The 26,552-nt window shown below is 39.3% G+C and overlaps 2 protein-coding genes across 5 annotated transcripts in view; both read left to right on the top strand.

The window, feature by feature from the left end:
* The first annotated feature begins 266 nt into the window (after positions 1-266).
* zfh2 (Zn finger homeodomain 2) overlaps positions 267-26,552 on the top strand; it is a 59,566-nt gene continuing 33,280 nt past the window's right edge. For 3 of the 4 annotated variants that reach the window (XM_032434195.2, XM_002059672.4, XM_015168629.3), the window contains exons 1-3: positions 267-304; positions 2,820-3,064; positions 24,285-24,330. The gene's annotated coding sequence lies outside the window, so the exon portion shown is untranslated. Of the gene's footprint in view, positions 305-335; positions 3,065-24,284; positions 24,331-26,552 lie in introns of those variants that run through there. The other variant, XM_070210688.1, reaches the window with a different exon arrangement.
* LOC138911447 (uncharacterized) lies at positions 11,512-11,919 on the top strand. Its single transcript, XM_070210653.1, has one exon. It carries the CDS (start codon positions 11,512-11,514, stop codon positions 11,917-11,919), a length of 408 nt encoding a protein of 135 aa, XP_070066754.1.

Genomic DNA, 26,552 nt, shown 5'->3' with positions numbered 1-26,552 from the left:
TTACCACTCTGCATGGCAATAATTACCCATTACGGAACTCTTGCTCTCGCGACGCGCTCTCTTTGGCGCTCTCTCTCTCTCTCTCTCTCTCTTGCTCAGTGCCATAGTGATTCCGGTTGTGCTCTCGTGCTTGGGCTCTCGCAATGCAGATAGAGAGAGCGAGCGAGAGTGAGAGCAGTGTGCGTACGAGACCATCGCTCTTTAGGGTGAAAAAGTATCTCAAAGACACACAAAAAAGTCAAGATACAGATACAATTGGTAGTATGAAATCGACGGTGGAAGCGGCTAGGTTCACGTTATCGAGGTACAGCGCATAGTGCAACAGCGGATTAATCAAAATAAATATAATAATAATACATCATATTCGAGCAATTAAAATGAATACCAATTTACATACAACAAACAAACATGCATAGACATGCATTTCATGTACACATTCCACGTACTTCACATTCCACGTAAACTGCGCAATTTTGTTGCATATTCCGAATATTCAAATAACGCAATCAATTCACAAATTTCGATTGATTGCGATTCAAAAAAATATAACAAATCGTATTGTGATTATATGTATGTGTTTGTGCAAAACTTGTAAAACCCAATTCGAGTTACTTGTTTTAAATGAGAAATACTGAGCAATAACCGAATCCGCGCAAAATATATCAATCCTATAATCAAGTTCCGCTACGAGTCCAAGTCAAATAATTCATCATATGATAAACATTCAACTGTTAAATTTTTTAAATGAAATGCAAGCTTAAATACTTCTGTGTATGTTGTGTTATGTTTAAACAAAATGTGACTGGATATTCAAATGCTTTAAATTGATTCTTAACATATTTTTCTTTCTACGGATTATCAGTGCATTAAATATACAATTTAATTGTCTACCGCATAACCGTTTAACCGCATAACAACTGCCAGATCTTGGCATATGCTCTGTTCCGTTAAGTTCCGTATCTGTTATATTCGCAGCAAAGGAACCTTTCGGTTCAATATTTTGTGCTTGCCAACACGCTCCTGTCATTTGACCACATCAATTAGTGCAAAACACCAATAAATAAATAAATAATGTACATATATGCGAGCGTACATACTAATATAAACATGTGCTTATGTGTGTACCGTATCCACGGCTCACAAAAAAAAAAAAAAACAAAAGACAAACGTTCTCTGTACAAAGTAAAAAGAGATAGCACAATAAAAAATACGGCGAAAAGGCAGGCAGGCAACAGAGACTCGGGGAAAATTTGTTAATTGCATTCATCACTGAGAGTTTGAACATGTGTGCGTGTGCCTGTGCGTGTATGTGTGTGTGTGTGTGTGTGAGTGTATGTATGCATATACCGAATTTAGGCAGTTAAAAGAGTGTGAAGCAGTGCGGCTGCCAGAGCGAGAGAGAAAATGCGCGCATAAAAGGGGTGAGAGAGCATCGATGTAGCAGATATGTGTTTGCTCCTCTCAGCGAAATAATGAGGCACGTGGTCCATGGAGGAAAGTAGATGTGCAAAAAATTTGAATACGCATACATACATACATATATGCTCATGAAAGTATATGTGTGCGCGCGTGTGCGTGTGTGTGAGTGCAAATTCATGTGCGTACATGAAAAAGAGACAACTGTCTCACTCGTTATAACCAACTAGGAGTAAAAGTGTTGATATTATAAATGCAAAAAGCACAAGTTGGCAAATTAAATCGGCGGGCGTATTGAGCGAGAGCCTGCACTATCTAGTCTCTCTTTCGTTCGCGCCTGCAAATTTCAGTTGTATTCCAATCGTATACATGTACATACATCTGTGTGTGCGTGCATAAATATGCTTATTTACACACAACCGTATGCATGTACACATGGGTGACTGTACGTAACTGTGATAGCTTAAGGTACATAAAAAGCATATGCACACATGCATGCGCCGATTTAAATACGTGTGTGTGTGTGTGTGTGTGTGCAGACACTTGCACTAGATTTAAATTTTGTTAGAGACGCACATGTATTCATTCATACATGTAAGTATGGATATCTTACTGGAATATGGCCTAACAGAATCCCTTCCTCTCCGGGCTCACCCCCTCCCCCAGGCCACCCGCCCGTTCAGACCAAGCGTGCATAGCATTTAGGAAATTAAAATTTTTGTTCGACGTGCCTTTAAGTATTTTCTGTGTGCTTCCAGACATTATTTTTGACTTGTGATGGCAAAAACTAGCAGCTATATATGTCTAGTATTATGGCTAAATGCAGTTACTTAGTATTTTAAACAGCTTTCGGCCGAATTGACAACTCTGTCTGTGACACGGGACATACAAACATACATATCTACAGTTTTGTGTGTATACATAATACATATATGTATGTATGTATGTATGTATGTATGTATGTATGCATGTATACATTGGCAGGATTTATTGTATACTCGTTTAGGCCTGGACTGCCGGGCAGTGCCGGGTCACCTGTCACTGGTCATGGCAATTACACCCTCACTCTCCCTCTCGTCTCGTCCCAGTCACCCTCGCCGAGTCGCGCGGGCTTCTGTGCTTAATTTCGGTTTCGGTTTCGCTTTCGATATATGATGTCGCGATCTCGCCCTCATGTCGTGCATGCCGCGTATCCTGTGACTGTCCCGATTTGATAGGTAGCGACCGGAAGTAGGTGCCATTCCTGGCGGCATACAAAAGACGCTACAAAAGAAAAATTAATTGCTATTTCAAGCAAAAGGCTCTACTCGCTTCTTCTCCTTTCTTATCTGAATGAATACACATATATCGCATACACGCACACACATACATATGTACATATGTATCTCTATTTATTGTTTCAGGTGCAATCCAGTTTGAACTCGTCACGCCACACACTCGATTTAAAGTTCCTATAATATTTAAGCTAAAATTAAAAACAGTACAAAAACTAAACTAAACTAAACTAAACTAGAATCTACATCAGCTAAATCTTAAAAAGAAAATATTTAAAATGGTAAGACTCGAATACAGCGTAAATTGATTCGGAATCGCCCTGATGAGACCCAAAAGAAACAGATCCATTTGCACTAGGATTCGTTTAAACTAGGTAAGTGACAATGTCCTCCCATTGGGCTAATTTAATGTTCACAAGTTGGCATAATATCTATATATCTATATGTCTTTATATCTATGTATATATCTATATATATATATGTATATATATATATCTTTATATCTATCTCTACATATAAAACAGTTTGTCCTGACTGACTGACTGATTTATTGAATGACTAACAGCCAAGAAATTTAAAGTCAAGGCGGGCTTTTGGAAAATTTCACCCACAAGTATCGAAAAATGGCGCAAAACTTTTGTATGAAACTATTTTGCTTTTCAATTTCTTTTCCAAAAATGTATATCTCCTTGCTGGAAATGGGGGACAACAGTTTGGAATGCGGCTCAAAGAATTTTGTCCGATTTGCTTCGAACTTATTTTCAAAGCTCTACATAAGAACTTAATGTATACGTGTTTCAGCGATTTATGATCGTGTTTGATTTCCGTACAAAAACACATTTATCGACACATAGTTTTTGACACATAAATAAAATGCTTATAACGGAGTGATGCAATATTTTTGTATCTTTGTAACTAATAGATTGTTTGCACTATATCGAATTAAGCGATTGACAAATCAAAATTCGCAACTGAAAAATGTTCTTAAATAAAAGGACTTTATTGTTTGTTGGAAACATAGTTCGATAAATTTCTCATTTAATTAAGGCTGTGAATAAGTCGATACAGTCTATGCGTCTATCCCCTGCTTCTTCTTCTTCAGTTTCAGGGCAAGGATAAAGAAAATTGGCATGCGATAAGCATCTGTCGAGATCGGCTGCATGAAATACTTATTTGTTTTTTCCAAATATCAAAATAAATACCCAGCAAAATTGAGATTTATGAAGAAATTGCTTTTTGTTTCAAAGCAAAAAGACGTACTCCAATTCCACCTTTGCTCCAAAATCATATTTAAGAGATATAGTAAGAATGAATTATCTTTCACACAATTGGATACCAAATAAATATAGCTTAAATCTTAAAAAATGTTAAATAATTCAAGGTATTTAGATACCTTGAAATTTCGAACTTGTGGACCCTTCCACTCTCTATTAAATTTCCTTAGATATCCACAGAAAGATACATACATATATGTACGTAGATACTTATGTACATTCATTATAAAGATACGTTTGCTGTAGCAAAAGAAAGCTCAAGTTAGTCGCTTGCCCGATGCCGAAACCCTGCGATAGAACGACAAACTCGCAGCCAATTAAAAGTTTTGAGCTTTGGCGCCGAAGCTAAATTACCCTTTAACACGACGATAATTAATGCCGAGCGCTAATTAGCCAATGACGAGGCAGTTGAGGTTCTTGTTGTTTTTGTTGTTATTCTTGTTCAGTTAGTTTCTGTTATTAAGCGACGACAATGATTGCGTTCACAGACTTAAAGAGAGTGAATGGCTTAATACCGTTTCAGATGCACGCTCTCTTTCTGCTGCTGCTGCTGCGGCTGCTGATGCTGGAGAGCCACAGTGCAAGCCCTTGCAAATGTGAGAGAAGAGTAAGGCAACAGTGCGGGACAGCGGCAACTCGGGTCTTGATTGGTCGACGCTTATCGGGCGGCCCCCTTAGCGCAGCAATTCCCCATACCCATACCCATACCCATACCCATACCCTTTCCCTTACCCTCCTCCCTCCTCCTTCTTCGGACAAACATTGCCATCCATCGTTGCCGGTGTTGCCGCTGTCACTACATGTTCTCATGCTCATGTGTTTTGTAAGGTTTTGCCTTGCTTTGCTTTGCTTTGCCTACTACACATACATTTACACATACAGTTACTTCGGCTCTTCTCTGCTATGCTGCTCTTCTGCTCGTCTGCTCTGCTGCTCTTCTGCTCTTCTGCTCTTCCTACCAACCCCCGGTACTTGCAAAAGCTGCTGCTGCTGCTGCTGCTGCTGCTGAGGCGCTCTTTGCGCGTGTGTCTTGCTGTTGAGTTTCATGTGCATTGCTTTTTTGATGCCCGCGAGAGTGGTAATGTGTTTGTGTACGGCAAGTTAATTGCTCCTTTCGCCCGCCTACCCGCCCACACACAGACGTCAACGACGACCCCGTCCAGTCATATGGCTGACTGTCGTCTACTCTTGTTACTGGCTGAACATCAAACTTTGTGATTCGTTATCGCCTTGAAAGGGAGGAACGCGATGGCACAGACTAATTATTAGAGCAAGCAATTAACCAACGGAATATAACTAACTGGGCACACACACACGCGCACATGCATGAGTATGCATGAGCATGTTTATGTGCCTGTATGTATGTATGTATGTATGTATGTAAGTATATAACCGGTACATTTATGTGCAGACACATTTGCACATATGTAGCTGTAGCGTGTCGTGTGGCCAATTAAAACAAAGCTTTGCAGATTCCGAGGCTCTCACAATATGCGAAACTTTGCTGCAACCGATTCCTGTACATACATAAATTTCGTCCTTTGTTTCTTTTCGTTATATTCCGTATCATCCAAGTGTTTTAATTGGCGCTATGGGTGTGGCCGAATCAAGAAAAATTTACATACAGCACTCCTACATATGTATACACACATACAAGTGTACGTATGTGGTATACATGTATGTGTGTGAGCACACCAGCCTCGAGCCAGACGTCAGGCGTTTCTTACGAGAAATGAGCTCTCCCCCTCTGCTCCCCTCTGTTCCCCTGCCCTTCCCTTCCTAACCCTCGCAGGCATGTAAATGGAAATCAACAAACAAGGAAGTGGTAGGAAAAAATCGATAAGACCGAACAACCAAATTAAAATAAAAAAATAAAAAAAAAATAAAAAGAAAAACGACAAAGTAAAAAAAAACTTCTTTATACGAACATTTTGCTGGGTGGCTGTGTGGTTTTGTGTGTGTGTGTGTGTGTGTGCGCGCGTATATATGTATGCAAGTATATGTACATATATACATATATTTGAATGGGAATGATTGTATGTAAATGCCACATTTTTTTTCAAAATAAGAAATTCATAAAACAAAAATACAAAATAGAAAAAGGACAAATTATTTATTCCCCCAAGTGCAATAGATGTATGTATGTATGTACTTACATACTTTTACATGTGTATGTATGTTCACAAATTCACGTATGAATAGATTAATATTTCGAATTTTAATTTATTCTCATTAAAAGGAACGTTATTTTACGTTATGCCTGTACATATGTACATCAATGCAATGATAAAGGGTATCCTGGCATTATCTACAATATGTAAATGAGGAACATAGACAGAAGCATTAATGCAAATACGTACATATATACACGTACACACACATACATATATAGCTTTGTCGGCTGCCGTAATAATAATAGCATACATGAGATGCGAAACTCCCACATAGACACACCACAAGTAAAAATAAGTATATGTAGGAACAAAAAAGGAAGGGAATTCTCTCTGTGTGTGTGTGTGAGGGGGGGGGGGGGGTTAAGCTGGCTGATTCTAAAGTAAGATGAAAATGTGTAAGCAAAATAAGAAATCAGAGCGAAGGGAAATATAAGAAAAAAAAAAAAAAAAACAACTGTAACCAAAAGAAAAAAGGAATAGTAAACACACGCGACGCGACGCGACGCGAAGCGACGCGAAGCGACACGCGTGTAATTGCGTACTTTATGCTCCTGAGCGCGGGCTCAGGCTCGGGCTCGGGCTCGAACTCGGACTCGGACTGAAGCTCATTCACCCTCGCTGTTTCTGTCCCTTTTTAGCGACAGCGACTGCGACAGCGACTAGCTCCTTGGCGCTCAGCAACACCCACAATAAACTCAAACTGCGTCTTGGTCTGGGTGGTTACAGTGACGTTGCCATAGAAGGCGACGCCGCCGCCGACGACAGCGACGACGACAGCGACGACGACGACGACGACGACGACGACGGCCGACAAAAGCATAACAAAATGGGTGAGAGAGAGAGACAGCGAGCTGCATGTAGCAAGTAGAAGTCGGCGCAGTCAGCGCATTATGTATAAATTATTTATTTACATTATATTTATGTCCGCAACGTTGGTCCTGTAGGTAGCTCAAGTTGTGGATGTAAGAGGGGAACGGCGTTGGCTGTTGGGCTGCCACTTTGTCTCCTTCTTCAAAACAAAGTCCCAGGAAGCTGCTGCTGCTGCTGCTGCGGCTGCTCCCCCACAAACCGACCTGGTTTCCATGGTGGGTGTGTGCTTGAGTGTGAGTTTGAGCAATTACAAAACGGCATAAAAAAATAAAAGGGGTAAGAATTACAAAGGAAAAATGAGAATCTGACTGAAGCGCCTCTCTCTCCTCTCTCTCTGATGATGTGTGTTTGTGTGTGTGTGTGTGTGTCTGTGTGTGTTTATGCGTTTCAGTAGAGGAACTTGTTTTTGAGGCTATTATAAATGCGGCATGATTATTGCAAAAATACATACATAGCAAGAGGGAGAGAGAGTAACAGAAAGAGAGAGAGAGAGAGGGAGAGAGTGAGTGAGAGAGGGAGTGAGAGCATACAAACAAGAGCTGTGCGCTCTTGATTAAGTACATCCCGCTCTTTCATTTTATACTCCAGCACTAATTAAAAGCTTCTCTCAGTATATATCTCTCTTTTTTTGTTTTGTTGTTGACGCTCTCACAAATCAGTGGCTCTCCACTCTCCACTCACGGCTCTCTCTAAACGCAACACTCTTATTCGCTCTCAAATGGGCGTGAGCGAGATGGGTGCATTGGGCTCGAAAGTTAGTGGCAATGATTGCGCTTTACTGCTCATTGCTTTTGTTTTGTGGATGCTGATGTGGTGATGCCGCTGCCGCTGCCGCTGCCACTGCTGCTGCTGCTGCTGGCTCGGTGGGTTTTCTGTTTCGCTCGCGCTCGTTTATGACGCTTTAAGGGGTCTCTCATTACCGCTCGTTACCGTAACCCTAAACTTGATATAGAGGACATGTGGGGACCGGGGACAGCAGCTGGGGAAGATGACACACCAGCGAGCTGCATAGGCGTGGCTCCGATTCCGATTCCGATACCGACTCAGACTTAGACTCAGACTGCTTGGCTGGCTGGCTGGGCTGCGATGATAAAACATGCCTACTGCATTGCTGTCGACTGTCGCCGTGTCGTGTTGTTGTCAGCGACTGTTGCTGTAATTATTTGCATTTAAATTTTTGGTACAGTTGCAATAACATACATACATACATATACGTGTGTATATAGAAGAACTCTTAAGTGTGTGTGTGTGTGGTAGTTGTATCAACTCTCGTGCATAAACACATATGCATACGCACACCCACACACACACACACACACATGTACATTAAGCGTACTGTGTTAGTATTTAAGCGTATTATTCCCCTCACCACATTGCTTACTTACGCGCCAATCTCACCACCCACTCGACCTCACCAAACTGTCGCATACACACATATATTTTCACATATGTACACATACATAGATCGCATGTGTGCATGTGTGTAGTGTGCGGTGTGATTCAGTGTCTACACACTTGCAGAGGAACACACACACACACACACACACACACACACACACACACACACACATATGCAACAGACTGTGTGAGCGAAGCGTCACGATGTTCGTGGAATATTCGCACACTTATGAATGTGGTTTCCCCATCGCATCTTTTGATTGGTCGTTTGTGCGCCAGCGCTCATCCTGAACCCACTCCCTCCCTCTTCTACAATTGACCTGCTGGCTGCTTTAATTAACTTTTCCATTTGCTAAACAAGCCGCACTTAATTGGTGCAGACAACTGAACCACAACTCGGCTTCGCTCGGCTCCACCCACCTGTCCCCAGCGTCTTGCCAGATTCGTTGGCTAGCGATTTTGTATGTTTGTATATTTCTATTCTGACTAAGTGGATGTTAGTTAATAAGAAATAACATGCTATGATTGGCAGAACTTAGTAGTAGTATTTGTAAAATTTAATTATTCACTTACAAACTATCAATGCACATTGGCATCAGCAGATTCTTTGGCAAACACTTCTAGTCAAAATAATAGATTGACTGCCAAAAAAAATTAAAATAAATATGCGATTGCATTTTTATTCATTTTGTTGATATAACAATGTTGTTTTTATATTATAGTCCCGATAGTCCAGATGTATCTAAGTATATCTATAAGGTTCTCTGTGTAATACAAATCGACTTATTTTGAATTTAGAATTTAAAAGGTAATTTTATGGATTTAGATTGAATACTTGTTAGAATAAAATCAAGCTATATTAAATATCTCTAAACGTTTAGATTTGAACTATTTAAATGAATGTATAAATTTTTATCACAAACGAAAGTGCCTAAATTTGATGAAAACGATCCAAAAAATGATATCTAAAATGTTCTACATGTATCGAAAATTCTTGCAAAGCGAATCTACCCTCTTGTTAAGAAGAGTTTTGTTTATTCCTGTACATATGTATGTGTATACGTGTACATATATATGTATGTATGGTACCAAACATTTGCATAACATAAAGTAGGGCAACATATTGAACGTCTCCTATATGCAGGGTATTTAAATTCGGCAATACAAATATAAAACTGTTTCTGCGTGTTAGCCTTACGTACATATGTATGAGCGTGTGGGTGTGTGTGTGCATCTGAAACTACGCGATTAAAAAATGGGAAGACCCCGGACACAATTTGTTAGTTAACAGCAGGCAATGACACGCGCGCAGACCCCGCACCCAATTCCCCTTGACCGTTCCCCCTTGCCTCTGTCAGTCTCGTGACTGGGTCAGGTCAAGTCTGCGTCGTGTTAGGGCAGCGATATCGCATGTTTGACCACAGTTTGTTTGTTTAGTGGCATACTTACATGCAGGTGTCTATGTGTGTGTAAGTGTGACCGTGTGTGTGTGTGTAAGCGTGTGAGTGTGTACGTGGTTTAGCACCTACTCCTTCTCGTAACTGCTCGCTTTTATCTTTACGGTCAATAAAGGTTTTGTTCCTGTCGAGATGCCTGCTTTAAGGGTAACAGCCCAGTAGCACCTGCTAGACTACCCAGCAGTACTTCTCGCTGCATGGTTTTCATTTGGTAACAGATTTTTCAACTGAAAATGCAGTGTTTTTTCCGCTTAACAAGGGCGTTTTAGATATCTAAAACTTTACATTTGCACCAAATTTTAGAAGATGAAGAGAAAGACAGCTGCAAGCCTCACAGTAAATTCTCATAGAGCATTAATAATAATTCACTTTAATCAAACTAGGGAAAATCCTTCATTAATTTCCCATTGCACTTCGGTTCACACTTCTTTGGCAAATTCCCAGTTTACAGTTTTCTCTCGTAATCTACGTGGAAGTGGCTGGGTGGCATGTAAATGTGGAAAAGCGGCCATTTGGTCTCTCAAATGCCCGGTCCAGGAGGTCAGAGCAGCAAACGACGGATTCGTGAGAGCAAAAATTAATGGAATCACCGTTTACAGTTGCTTCGCACCCGCAAGCTGGGAGCTGCGGCGATTTCAGACCAAGTTGGAAGAAATTTCAGAAGACGGTCGCAATAGAGCTCCTCTCGTCATAGCCGGAGACTTTAACGCCTGGGCCGTGGATGGGGAAGCAAGGAAACTAACGCGAGAGGGACCACCCTGCTAGAAGAGTTCGCGGCGCTCGACTTGGGCCTTGCTCTATTATAGACCTTACCCTGCTCAGCAGCTCACTTTACAGGCCAACTACATGGAAAGTCAGTAATGAATTCACGTTCAGCGAGCACCGAGCAGTGCGCTTCGAGATCCACGGGAGAGGACGGAGAAAACAGCAGCCCAAAACAATGGGCCCCAAATGGAAGGACAACAGCCTAGACGAGGAAACCTATACGGACCTCCTACGTCATGCTCAATGGACTTGGGCCACGGAGTTAGCAGACGACATGGCGCGGCAGCTCATGGGAAACATCTCGAACGCGTGCGACTTATCCATGCCCAGGAGGATGCCAAACACAAGAGGAGCACCTTGCTACTGGTGGAATGAGCATATCAGCGACCTAAGGCGCTCTCAGCGTGCCCGAGGCCACCCAGACTTTGCATCTAGGCTGGAACTTCTGCGGGCAGCCAAGCGAGACCTCAAGAGAAGCATTAAACGAACCAAATCCAGCTGTGATGAGGCCGATGGAGGTGGGGAGACAAGGAGTATTGCGCGGTGATTACGTTGGACATCCGCAATGCCTTTAACTCAGCAAGCTGGTCGCGGATACCGTCCTTCCTTTTCCGTATAATATCCAACTACCTGTCCGGTCGGGTATTGAGTTATGATACGGATGACGGTGCTAGGAGTTACACGGTCTCAGCAGGGGTCCCACAGGGGGCGGTCCTGGGACCACTCCTGTGGAACATAATGTACGACGAGGTGCTCAGAGTGCAATTGCCCCAGGGATGCAGAATCAGAATCAGCCATAAGGATCGTGGCCAGCTGGATGCGTGGCGCTAGCCTGGAGCTGGCAGGCCATAAAACAGAGGCGGTCCTCATCACAAGCCGCAAAATGGCCAAAATGCAGGCGGCCCGTTCGAGGATGCTACCCAACATAGGAGGACCCAAACCAGGTAGACGCCTGCTCCTCGCGAGAGTTGTAGCCTCCGTGCTGCTCTATGCTGCACCGATATGGGCTTCAGCGGTTGCAAGCCAGAAAAGCCTCCGAAGGAAGATGTCAATCCCCTATAGGCTCTGTGCTCTGCGCACCATTTCTGGATTTCGGACGGTGTTGGACGAGGCAGCCACAGTATTGGCAGAAATGCTGCCAGTAGATATACTGGCCAAGGAAGTGGAGAAAATTTGGATGGCCCAAATGGCCACGAGACATGCTGTCCCAATGGACGTCATCCGGTCGGAGAGAGCAACATCAATGGCAACTTGGCAGGAGAGATGGAACACGGCGAACATGGGGAGATGAACACATAAACTTATCCCCAATCTGGAGCAATGGATTAGGAGACGGAATGGCGAAATGAACTTCCACCTAACACAGTTTTTCACTGGACACGGCGGGTATAGGAAGTATCTCAATAGGTTCAGGCATGAGGACTCTCCAGAGTGTCCGAACAGACGAAGAACCGGAACATGTGTTGTACTAATGCTATACAGTGGGCTCTGCACCTCCACCGGAGGGACTGGTTGCGTTCATGCTGGAAGGAGAGGACAAGTGGAGAAATATAAGCCAGCTCATAATAGGCATCCAGAAGGATCTGAGACGATGCGAAAAGGAGCGACGACTAATGGATACTGCCTAAAATAGGCAACCCATCCCCGCGAAGTAATACTTTGCGGTGTTCCCGCGGGAAATGTGGTGTGTGAGTGGGGGGTGAGTTTAGTGCGTGGGCGCTGACAGAGTCAGCAAATCGTGCTTACGGTTGGCCCGGGCCATCAGTATCTTGCGAAGATTTTCACCTCCGTGCCGTAAGCAAAAAAAAAAAATACACACACGCACACACACACTCACAGGTACAACGTAAAACAAGTAAGAGGTTCTAGTCGGGAGCCCTGATACCCTGAACCCTCTTCTTCCAAAATCAAATGCATATATATATTCTACTTTAGAAAAACAGGAGTAAGTTATCGATTATCGGAAACAAACTCGATCTGCGCAGGCACTAGGAGCACCTTTCGGACAGACGTACAGACAGACATGGCTAGATCGACTCGGATATTGGTGCTGATCAAGAATATATATACTTTATGGAGTCGGAGATGCTTCCTTCTGCCTGTTACATACATTTGGATTTTGCACAAATACAATATACCCTTATACCCATTTTTAATGGGTTCAGGATATAAAAATACCAACACATTCAAACACACATTCATTCATATGGCCGCGTGTACATGTGTACGCCGTTCATCTGGTTGAATGTGTGTGTGTGCTCGTGCGTGTATGTGTGTGTATCGAACAAGCGTCAGCTGTCGATTTTCATCTAATTTCAGGCTCGATTTTAAAGGAAACAAGAAACTTCCTTTTATCAGCTGTGAAGAGAGTGAAGAGCAAGAGAACTTAATTAAATTATAAACAACAAATTGGTAGGGTCTAAGGCGAGGTACCCGACTGCAGATACCCTGTGACCAGCTCTGATATTCACATTTTGTTGTGTTGCGTTGCGTTGTGATGTATGCATGATATACATTTGTACATATTTATAGATAGGATTATTTTATACCCTGAACCCATTAAAAATGTGTATAAGGGTATATTGTATTTGTGCAAAATCCAAATGTATGTAACTGGCAGAAGGAAGCATCTGCGACCCCATAGCCCATAGCCGAGTCGATCTAGCCATGTCCGTCTGTCTGTCTCTTCGTCTGTCCGTATGTCCGTATGTATGAACGCAAGGATCTCAGTACCTATAAGAGCTAGAAACTTGAAATTTTAGATGTAGGTGCTCCTAGTGCCTGCGCAAATCGAGTGTGTTTCCGATAATCGATAACTTACTCCGTTCTCTCTTCTCTCCGCTGTGAGAGCGCAATGCTACAGATTTCGTTTTCGTTCTCAATTTTCAAAAAATCAAGCTGCATAGTAGCATTTTGTTGTATGGCGTTACTCATCTTAGTGTTTATATTGTCTTTGGTTCAAGGTATCCCCTAGTCGGGAGGTCCCGACTAGAACCTCTTACCTGTTATATATTACACTATTGCAAATAATGTATAAAGATCGTAAGAAATAATAGATATGTGAGATAACCAAGGAATACAATTTAACCTTCGCATTCCTAAATTGAATACATAAAAAAACGGGGTTGATATTGGATTAAGCTTTGCGCCAAAGAGATTCGCTTGGAATTCACCTGCTGGGCACATGTTTTGGGTTCATTCGGCAAAAATGTTTTTTATTTGTCCAAAAATTGTCCAATACATTATTATCATTTACATATAAATATATATATGTATATATATGTTTTTTTTCGTCAAATATATATTATATTGCTTCCTATGCTAAATGAACTTGCTCTTTTGTGTGTTTGCAGACCAACTTAATGTTCCTTGCTTGAGTTTTGAAACGGTAATAAGAGCTCGGAGTGACTTTTCAACTCCTTCTGTTTATTATGAGTCAATGGATTTTTGCTTAAGAGTATATAAATATTGCTTGCTTGTGCAAATTTTTTTCTATTGCTTTTCGCACCAAGCAATTTGTTTGTGTACGAATAATTGTGTTTTTAATGTGTTTACTTGCTCTATCTGGTGCACCGTGTTCGATTTGCTCTGCGCCCTCGCAACCTGCATTCGCATTTAATAATTATGTCGTGCTCTAAGAAACCGTGCACGTTCAAGCAGGCTGACGATTCCGCACTGCCGCAATTTGTTAATTGCTGGCTGTGTGAGAATATGATGCATGCTAAGTGTGCAGGTCTCACTGGGCGTGAGTGCGACAGGATCGCTGCTATTGCCAAGAAGGGCTGCGGTGGCTTGCGTTGGTCGTGCCCAGAATGCATCGACAAGCGAATTGATTTCGCCAGAATGTATAATTCTGTGAGAAGTCAATTCTAAAAATTAAATAATGTGGCTAAGCAGCTCTCGAGTAATTTTGACTCGAGTTTCGAGTTGCTTGGCAAATATAAATTTGAGTCCCCGACCAATCGCCGGTTGGAGCTCCAACTTTTGCAATGGATTCGTAAAGAAGCGGTCTGCTTGAGTTTACTTCCTTGGTAAATGATGCTTTCCTTTCGAAAATGCAAGCTGATGTCATTTACACTGACTTCAGTAGGGCGTTTGACTCTGTGCACCATGACATTTTACTTTTTAAACTTGACCGAATAGGTTTCCCTCTGTCCCTTTTACTTTGGATTAATTCTTATTTAATAGGTAGGCCCCAAAGAGTAATACTGAGGTTGACTACCTCTAAAAGGGTTCACGTTACTTCTGGTGTTCCTCAAGGTAGTCATCTTGGACCTTTACTCTTTACTCTTTTCATAAATGATCTTCCCTCTGTTATACCACATGCCCGTGTACTCATGTATGCGGACGATGTCAAACTTTTTCTATCATACACTAACCCCCTACATCATTCTCGTCTACAAGACGATTTGAACGCTATGCAACTTTGGTGTTCGGCCAATCAATTGCATCTAAATTGTTCAAAGTGTATGCTTATGACATTTAATCGTACTACACCTTATCTTGTCAGATATACAATCGACAATATCCCTTTGCAACGTATACTAACAGCTAAGGATCTAGGCGTTATTTTTTATTCAAAACTCTGTTTAAATCTTCACATAGATACCATTGTTAATGAGGCAAAAGGTGTACTTGGTCTAAAGAGCTTAACGATCCTTTTATAACAAAACTTCTGTACATCTCTCTTGTTCGCCCTATCCTTGAATAGTGCTCTTGCATCTGGTCTCCAGAGTATAGCAACAGCCAGGATCTTGAATCTGTTCAGAAGCAATTTCTGCTTTTTGCCTTACGAGGTTTAAATTGGGATCTAATATTCGGTTGCCGTCCTACTCCAGCAGCTGCTTGTCGTTAACCAACCGTAGGACAATTCTCGGTGTTGTCCTTCTACATAAGTTGATTATTGGCGACATAGATTCTCCTTTTCTGCTAGGGCAGAACCAACCAGAAATTATCGCCCCTTAATACTATCTACGTGCACAACAGACTACGCTATGCACAATCCTTTTCGCGTGCTATGTAAAAATTATAATAGTTTGCATCACGTTTTCTCTACCGAACTTTCTCTACCCCTAATAAAATACCCGAAAGTATCCTGTTCGGGAAGTCGCTGACCATTCCCAGCTATGAGCAGGGGCATAGCTTGCCGGACAGGCTGAAAAATTGTCCCCCACCGGGTCGGTGATTTCCTATTACTTTTCTCTTTGTCCTCTACTTAACACTCTTTATCTTATTTACATTGCTTTACTTTATTAACAATCTTCTTACTTTCTTTTTTCCTATTTATTGTATTTTCTTTATTAATATAGCAAATTAAGATTATTTTAATTTTACTTGAGAACTCTTTTTTCCTACTTACAACCTTCTGCTTAGATGTAGGCTCTAATAGCGTCACTGACAAAATTAGCTGTGAAAAGGGGCACACCTGGCCGGACTGGCAAATAAAACACCTCTATCGATTAGCATATAATTCTATTGTACAATCGTTTGAATAATGAGGAAGACACTCGTTTTGTCGACCATTAATAAATAAATAAATAAATAAATAAATAAATAAATAAATAAATAATATATATATATATAATATAATATATAATATAATATATATTTGACGAAAAAAAGCAATATGTATTTTAAATCCAAACCATTTATGTATAAACAGTAAAGATTTCTGCGCCCTTGCAAAAGAGTTCTTCTTTTTCACAGTCCATACATAAATACACACATATATGCGTATATACATATATACATATGTATTGTTGTAAATATGTATTGACAGGCTAACGCGAGCCAATGGCAAGCAGCGGGCATTAATTAGTTGCTGCCAGCAGCCACCCCCGATGCGAATGTTGGGGTTTAATTGGCAATTCTGGATGATGCGCCCGGACACGAGTAGGAGGAGGAGGAGGGATGGAGGTGGAGGCGGAGGTGGAGGTGGTGGACGTACTAAGCTAAGGAGTTGTCGTAGCAGCAGACTTGCCATTGGCCAGCACCAGCAGCAACGATGGGGATGGGCATTCGGTTCACCGTATTGTTTCATTTTGCTTTTGCTTTTGCTTTTGCTTTGACTGATAATGAGCCAATGACTCAAGAGTCGCTATCCTCTTCATTCCACATAGATACGTACATGATTGGGTTACATCTACAATCTCTGTACATAATGTACCAAGAAAACCCCACAAACTAGAGATGCCACTGAGATATCGAACAATAACTGCGTCTATCGTCTATCGTATATTCATATAGCTGCCATATCAGTCGAAAAGCCTTTTCTTATATGGCAAAATATACTGTTTTCCAAGATATTTTCAAATATTCTCATCTGCAAAAGGCAAATGTCTGCTAAGGCTAAGAGATATTCTTATATTCTTATGAGGAGTAAAGTAAAACTAATAAATGCCAAGATATCTTGAAAAACAAAATATTTTTTCATACAAAAACTTAATTTTCGACCGATCGTTCCTATGGCAGCTATATGATATAGTGGTCCGATCTTAATAGGATTTTGCGTATATATGAAGAGTAAAGTGAAACTAATAAATGCCGAGTTTGGTCAAGATATCTTAATAAACAAAATGTTTTTTCATACAAAAACTTAATTTTCGACCGATCGTTCCTATGACAGCTAATAATAAAGTATATATATTCTTGATCAGCACCAATATCCGAGTCGATCTAGCCATGTCCGTCTGTCTGTCTCTTCGTCTGTCCGTATGTCCGTATGTATGAACGCAAAGATCTCAGAACCTATAAGAGCTAGAGACTTGATTTGATTTGATTGAATTTTAGATGTAGGTGCTCCTGGTGCCCGCGCAGATCGAGTTTGTTTCCGATAATCGATAACTTACTCCGTTTCCAGGCAATCGATAAAAATCGATATCAATATCCTGCTTTGCGAGCAAATTTGGTAAATAATAAGAGCTAGAGTTCCCAATCATGATATGTTGCTTCTAAAATAGAATATATATATGCATTGATGTGGGAAGAAGAGGGTTCAGGGTATCCCCTAGTCGGGAGCTCCCGACTACAACCTCTTACTTGTTTGGTTCTAAGACAGTAGTAGACCAAACACAATGTAACCAAATGTTTCACACGACTGTAATTCACGATTTTTTTTAATACTTGCGGGTGGAATTTCCCAAACCAAGTCGCAGGGTAAAAAGTCACTTCACTAAAAACTTTCGGTTATCCGTTTATCAATTTATTTAAGCGCATGCTGGCGCGTTACTTCCACATATTCAGGTACACGGAATCATAAGTTCAGTCATATCGAACATACTAATGGGATTTGTTCATGCACATTGTAATTAAAAAAGAAATTACAAATGAAATGAACGTAATTAAATACCTGCACAGCAAATGGTATAAGAAGAAGAGACAATGAGAACTGGACTAACGTACATACATTCACACACATACATATATACATGAGTAAAAACATTTACATTTGTTTGTATGTGTATAAACAAGACACACACACACAAACGCGAAATCTGTGAAGAACCTCTAAAGATATAAACATATGTGCCCAACTAGTTGGATACCCTGTACGAGGACAATGAGGATAAACATTATACGAAAATACAGATACACATACACATCCCTTTGTTGTGACATTTCAGGTAACAAGAATACGAATATGATACACACAAACACATATCATACATGACACAGCAGCAATAGATCATGCTGCCGCCGCTACTAAAGTCAGATTCTTTTCATGACTTGCGAAGGAAGAGGCAAGAAAATGACAAGATAATTATTTGCCAGTTAATGGAACCTTTGCTGCCAAAGTAAGATTTTCTCATGTATTGGATGAAGTAGGAAGCAGGATGTAAAAGTGCATCTCTATTTGTATACCCTTAACCTGTTGAAATGGGCTAAAAAGTACATACATATATATTCTTGATCATATCGACCAGCTGGGACTCGTATAGAATGCCTGGAAACCTTGCCCGGCGCGGGGCACGAGAAACCTGCAGTCGGATAGTCCTGGCAGGAGTATAAAAAGCTTATAAGTTTTAGATATATATAATGAGATAATGAGATGTTATAAATGAGCCAAATTTGATCAAGGTCAATTTTCTATATTATATTTTATACAGCTCCATTAGAAGAATCTCTCGAAGAATGACTTTTTGCATGTTCTGTTTTCCGAGATATTTGCATTTACGAGCTTCACAAACCTATCAACCTACCCTTATACCCATTTTTAATGGGTTCAGAGTATAAAAAGTATGACATCGTCCGCATACATGAGTACACGAGCATGTGATATAAATGAGGGGACATCATTTATAAAAAGAGAAATGTGCGTTTATTTATCGAATATTGAGAATATATATCGATAACGGTAGTCTAATATATTGGATTCTGCATTTATCAATATTCAGCGCATGGAACGAGCTATCGGGAGCACTTGTTCTGCCCTTAAGAACATTTTGATCTCGGCTTTTCCTGATCCTTTTAGTGAGGATGAACGACTTGCAGATACCCCGTTCTTAGTTTCGAAGCTTAAAGTCGAATATTGTTCTATGTGAATATGGAAAGTATGCTTATATTATACCCTATGCCAAGAAATTTTTAAAGTTATAGGGTATAACATTAATTTTGCTTCCGCTTAGAGTTTCATCAGCAATTAGTATGTATGTATGTGTCTATTGGGGTGCTCTCCCGAGTGAAAGAGGAAGATGATAATAACCCGCCAATTGTATGATAATTTTTCTTCTAATTATCCCAAAGCTATTACCAAATTAAATTGCGCTGTTCATAGAAAGTTTAATTTTAACAAATTTGTGAATCATTATTTTTGTGTTTTTATGCTTATGTACAAACATACAAACATACATACATACAATTTAATGAACCTACATATAATAGTAGTTTAAACCTTCCGTTTGAAAAAAAACAGCCTGCTGGAGTAGGCTGTAGTCCCGACAAGTGGATACCCTCAACCCTCTTCTAACAACAACTAATACAATATATGCAGCAAACACATGCTTGCAAAATATAAACAAAAGTTTTCTCAAGTAACTTTTGTATCTCTTAACTAATACTATTCATATAAAGAGACAATCGCATTAATATCATCCCCTAAATTGATGGGTAGTTCATATCAGTATATTTATTTGATTTATATATAAATAAAAGATACTTGATACATTTGTGCTCTTCTAGGCGCTAGCTCTTATAGGAATGTATGCTCATATGCAAATAATTGTGCACAACACTTTCAATGTGCACATACACATGCAGACGAATGTACATACATATATACATACATATGTACATACATACATCTAAGCTTCTTCAGTAATAATCTGTTTTAATATGAGTGAAAAGGCGTCTCGACAACATCCGTTGCGATTGCCTCTTATTGTTCAAATTGCTTTCCGAGTCATCTTCGTCGAAATACAGTTTCGAGTCACCCGCAATCACACCTCGAACAGACGCACACACACTAGCTCGCCACACATACACAGGCCCAACAGGCCCAACAGGCACACGCACTGTTTTGTCGTAGAAATTGAACACACACATACTTGCACAAGCACAGACACATAGACACAGAGACAGGGCCAGGCTTGTAGAGTGAAAAACAAGTTTGTGATGAAGAAGAAAACGACCAGAGAGCAAATGGGAAACAAAAGATAATTATTATTAAGACTCTTTCCACTTAAAATTTGTATAAAAGGTTCAACTACAGCGCTAACAGTTATTACGAGTAATCACCGCCTGCGATACACCTGATGAAATATATATGAATTTATGTGCATACGAGAGCACAGTACATACATATGTATCTGCAAAATAATATATCTGGCTGCAAGTGACAATTCGACAAGACAAGGCAATTCAGCTACATTTTGGCTATATTCAGAGGCAAAGTGCAGATGCCTGCAATTCCGACTATTAATCCCCGAATCCATCGAAAATGGGTAAATGGGTAAGAAGCTCCTAGTATTGTACAGTAGCAGTTGTTTTAAATAATCGATGAAATCGATTACCCGTAAGGGAAATTTCATATTCAAGCCTGGGAGTTTTTATTTAGATCGGAAAATAAGCACTTTAACTAATTATTTCCTTTAGTGTGAGGCTAAAAGAAGCAGCACAGTCGCTATGGAAGCTGCTCCCAAGAAAGCTTGGTATCTTCTAGTCGGGCAGTCCCGACTAGGGCAGTCTTAGCTGGTTTCCTCTGAGGTCGCAATGGTTGGTTGAACGAGAGCGTACTGTACTATATTTTGTCATTTGTGGCGTACATCTGAAGGAATCCAAAATAATATATTATCTGAGCTTTAATTTCAAAAATTACCCAGGTACATACATATTTGCTATGATAGGTATTAAAACAGGAATGAAGTCATCAATAATAACCAATACACACAAGCTGCAAGTAAATATCAACATCAGCGCGTTTATTTGCGCCCAATCAATCAACTGCCTTCAAAAACGCACCCCACTTTATCGCAGCACAGGACAATGCCCAAGTTTATGTATATATATAAATATATATACCATAAATAGTTTACATACATACAGACATACAGACACATTTTCGTCCTTGCAGCGATATAATTTCCTTCTTCAAATCAGTTTTTATTTTATAATAATCGAATATTTAATTATTATTATTTATTTGATAAATTAAAAAGAACTGAAGTTGATTACAATACAAGTAAGAGGTTCTAGTCGGAAGCTCCCGACTAGGGGATACCCTGAACCCTCTTCTTCCAACATCAAATGCATATATATATTCTATTTTAGAAGCTATATGTCAAGTTTGGTGACTCTAGCTCTTATTATTTACCAAAATATATACAAAATACATATATATTGCTACATCGGCAGGTGACAATAACAGAGAGGGAAAAAAGGGAAAATCTCCATATATATGACTCTGTTTGTCCTGACTTGGTTGGTGATCAACGCACAGCCCATACCGATTGGTCTAAAACTTATTCTCAAAGAAATTTGTTCAAATACATTAGAAGGGTGTTTCACATTTTTTAAAAAATCTATTCCTCAATGGTTGATATGGGGGTCAAATATTTGGAAGCTGATGTTTCACACTCTAATTCATTTCAAAATTATGATATTATGAACACGTGCTTCAGTGATTTGGGAACTTCCACCCGCAACAGTAGCAAATTGGCGAGAACATTTATTTTATAAGATACATGCCACGGGCAAGGCCGGGTTATACCCGCTAACAACGGCAAATCCGAATCTGAACTAGATACTGAAACTGAAATATTTTCCAAGGTTCCATTTGGTTCCAACCATGAACGGAACCAGTTCATATTGTTATTTTGTTCGCAGTCATAAAATCTTCAATTCTCTAATTCAATCGTTCTACATTTGTCGCTGCCGTGCGAAGCACCTCTAAAGACACACTCATACACACGCATACACACACACACACACACACACGCACACACAAGACGCTTACAAAATAAATGTGCGTGTATGTGTGGGTCTGTGTACGTGATTTGGTGGCCGGTAGATTGGCGCGCGGCGCTGTTTCGTGCATTTGAAATAGTTCAACACCTCATTGTGCGACACGAATTATGTCGTTTGCCAGTTTTTGGGCAATGAACTTTTTCAGTTTTTAATGCTTAACATGATCATGCGCAAACCGAGTCCGGCAAATGCCGCGACACACACAAGCAAACATAGCTGTGTAAATATGTGTGTGTGCATGTACATACATATATACATGTGCATACACGTTACTTGGTCGCAAATTATTGCGCGCTCGATTTCTGCGGTTGCCATACACACACACACACACAAACACACGCACCTACGCACATACATACATACACACATGCACACAGCAAGCATACAAATACGTACATATGTATGTATTAATAGAGCCAATTACGTGAACGCAATATTTAATTACTGCTCGATAAAAAAAATGAAAGAAAAGAAACGGAGCTGAGAAGGGTTAAATAAATAAAGTGGCAATAAAAAGGAAAGACGGCGACGGAGCAATGCAAGGTCGAAGTGTATACACCCTATAATGTACATATGAATATGTATGTATGCGTGTGTATATATGTACGGGTAGGTGTCTGTATTTGTATGTTTATGTACAGTGCACGGACACACCGACCGTCGGATATTTGTGTGCATAAATGTCTGCCTTAAGGAGAGAATATAAGAACGGCCTGATCTATACACCTATGCTTATTAATCTAAGATTGAATAATTTTTTCAATTGATTGCTTACATTTTTTAACCAAAAAAAATATATATAAATAAATGCACATAAATAGAATATATAAATAAGTATATTAAAATGATAAATAAAGATAATATTATAAATAATAAATAATGCCATAATAAAATACTTAAACAAATCTTAACATTTTCAGTATAGATTCTTTGTCAAAATCGTTAAAATTATTGTTGTTTTTATAAGATGAATAAGATAAAATGTTTTAAAATTAAATAGATTAGAACAAATCATATATGTTTTGTTACATACATACTTGTAGCTATGCAGATCAGAAGGTACTGATCGAAAAAAAATACAAAAAAAAAAAAAAGAGAGAGAGAGGTTCTAGTCGGGAGCTCCCGACCTGGGGATACCCTGTACCCTCTTGTTCCTAAATCAAATAAATATTTTCTATTTTATAAGCTATATGTCAAGTTTGGTGACTTTAGCTCTTATTATTTACCAAAATTGCCCAAAAAACAGCATGGCAAGCCTTATGGCCGATCTATTAGATCCTTCGGCTAGTGTATAGCAGCCCAAACTAATTTCGTTTAATAACACATAATTAGAAACAAGCTTGTAGCTTGTAGCCCTGGGTGTATCTCGGAGAGTCCCGAACCAGACCAGATCCGTGATTCAAGTGGTAATCATATGTCTGACTCTCAATTTCTGCCGTGTCTGTCTGCCCCGTTACCTGCCTAATTACAGACGAATTATAACATTATAATGCAGCTGACATAATGCGAGGCAACTTCTTCTTTCCCTTTGAATGTGTGTGTGAGATTCATGAATTTTATTCTGAGCTCAGTTGTAATTGATAATTCTTCAAATCAAGCCTGCTATATATATTATATACATCTGGGTATTCATCATTGAATTTGTCAAGAAGAACGATCGGAAGGGGACTTGAGTAATACATACATAGAGATATATAAATATGTAAGCTATTGAAAACCGACCATTAAAACTACATGTGATCGTGTCGAAGAATAAATTACTTGACAATGACATACCCTGTAACCAACATACATACTAGCTTAATGACACGTTGTGTGCAATCTACGGCATCTTATGATTTAATTTAATCGAACGCCTCTTCTTTGTTTCTTTGAACTTACAAATTTGTGTTTATTTTAAGAGCTACCTTCCATTTTTCGCATGTCGAATATTTAAAAAATTAAATTTAATTGAATTTAGAACCAAATCGAGTAGAGTTTGCAAATCAAATAATTTAGTACAAAAACTTTCGAGCAGTCGGAATAATCAACTGAGAGAATATTTTCAATACCCTGAATATCCGCAATTAATCTTGATCGATTATTGACTATTCTTCGCTTCAGTACTAAACAAGTTTTTGGTGTCATTCTCAATCTTACTCAATTCTCTTATGTTTATATTCACAGTTAACTCAACTTCTTCTCCATTTCTTTCAGTGCACACAATGTTGTGATGGGGTGAATGCATCACCTAATTTAATTGGTAAGTTTAACTAATTCCCAAACACTTAAGTCCAACAGGAGGTTATCAATAACAGAATCCGTTATCCAAATTTTACATTTAGCTACTAGCATATTACATAGATCAAAATAAAATATAAAGTGGCTAAGTTTTTCAGATCAGTGGAGATACACAGAAGTTAATAAGAACGAGAAAGAAGGGCTATCTTCGGCACGCCAAAGATCTAATACCATTGCAGACCCAACCTTTTCATAATGCTCATAGTGCTTTGCCCCTATCTAAGAAGTACCGGGAAAATAGTAAATACCGAGTTTGGTCAAGATATCTTGATAAACAAAATGTTTTTTCATACAACTTAATTTTCGACAGATCGTTCCTATGGCAGCTATATGATATAGTGGTCCGATCTTAATAGGATTTTGCACATATATGGGGAGTAAAGTAAAACTAATAAATGCCGAGTTTGGTCAAGATATCTTGAAAAACAAATTATTTTTCATACTAAAACTTAATTTGCGACCGATCGTTCCTATGGCAACTATATGATATAGTGGTCCGATCCAGCTGGATTTCACATATGTGCTGCGTGCAACAGAAAGTTTCATTAAGATAGCTTTAACACTGAGGGACTAGTTCGCATAGAAACAGACAGACGGACAGACGGACATGGCTATATCGACTCGGCTGTTGATGCTGATCAAGAATATATATATTTTATGGGGTCGGAGATGTCTCCTTCTATGCGTTACACATTTGACGACAAAATTAAAATACCCTCTGCAAGGGTATAAAAAGCTTAAAATCAAGGTGGAAACTAGCGCAAGGCGCAATAATGTCAGTACATTCGTTACATTTACTTTACATTACATATCATAACATTTCAAACATTCATATGCATTAGGGCTGTTTTTGAATTGCAATACAATTTTTTTTCTGTTAGTATGATTGTACGGTATGAGGCGATGGCAAGTAGATCGCACGGTTGAGCTGGTTGCGAGTTCGAGGAAGCAACGTTTTTATTATTTTTAATGCGTTTATCCATTAAATAGGTATGACTACTATATTATCTATTACCATTCTTTATACCATTCTATACTACTATTAGTATTTCTACTACTCCTTCTACTACTATAAGTATACTACTTTTACTACTGTCACTTTTTCTAATACTATTACTACAACTAATTCTGGTACTAATATTATTATTGTTAGCTTATTACTACGAACACTTCTACTACTATTAGCATACTACGACTATCTAATACTAATACTATCACTTCTACTCCTACTACTATTAGTATTACTCCTACTCCTTTTACTACTTTTAGTATGCTACTACTGCTACTCATACTTCTTCTACTGCTATTAGTAATACTACTACTTCTTCTACTACTATTAGTATACTACTTCTTTTTCTACTACTATAAGTATTACTTACTTATTGTTATTCTACTACTATTAGCATACAAATAATAGTACTTCTTCAACTATTAGTATTACTATACTCCTTCTACTACTATTAGTATAGTACTACTACTACAACTACTATTAGTATTCGTATTATAACTACTACTACTTCTACTTCTATTAGTAGTAGTAGAGTAATTTTCTTTGACTCTTTTCGAGCTTTGCCAGGTGTTAGTTAAAGCAAAATCTCGATCCTGCAGACTCAATTTTGTCTAATTTTTAAAATTTAGAAAATATTTGCAAAAATGTTTGCAAAATATATTTGTGGGGAGGGTGATAATTGAAATAAATGGAATTGGATAAGAAAATATACAAGTTCTAATTGATAAACTGATCTCACTTCAGCTCCGACATCTGTTTGTGTTAATACATTAACGTTTGTATATGGGCTCTTAGTTGACAAGGAACGATTCTTGCCTCGCCACGGCCTGCCTATTGTTGTCATTGTTGCCATATAATTCCCCCTGTCCCTGTAGATGGTTGTCAGACTGAGCATAGTTTGCTGCGCTCTGTCTGCTCTGCTCTGCTCTGTCTATCATCTTGGCTTGGCCATTTACCCCCTCGGCCCGCTGCAGGCTCATCGTGAACCGAACCGCATTGTGTGTATGTTGGAACCCAACAGCACCCGTTTCTCAGAACAGGAGGCAAAAGAAAACAATTCATACAATACATTATGTATGTATGTATGTATGTACATTTATTTCCTTTATTTATTCTTTTTTTTTTTTTGTTTTTTTTTTTTTTTTGTCTTTGTTTTTGTCCTTTCTGCATTGTGT

This window comes from Drosophila virilis, chromosome 6 (assembly GCF_030788295.1).
Source record: "Drosophila virilis strain 15010-1051.87 chromosome 6, Dvir_AGI_RSII-ME, whole genome shotgun sequence".
NCBI lineage: Eukaryota > Metazoa > Arthropoda > Insecta > Diptera > Drosophilidae > Drosophila > Drosophila virilis.
The sequence above is the reverse complement of the archived record's forward strand: the minus strand, read 5'-3'. Positions and strand labels throughout refer to the sequence as shown.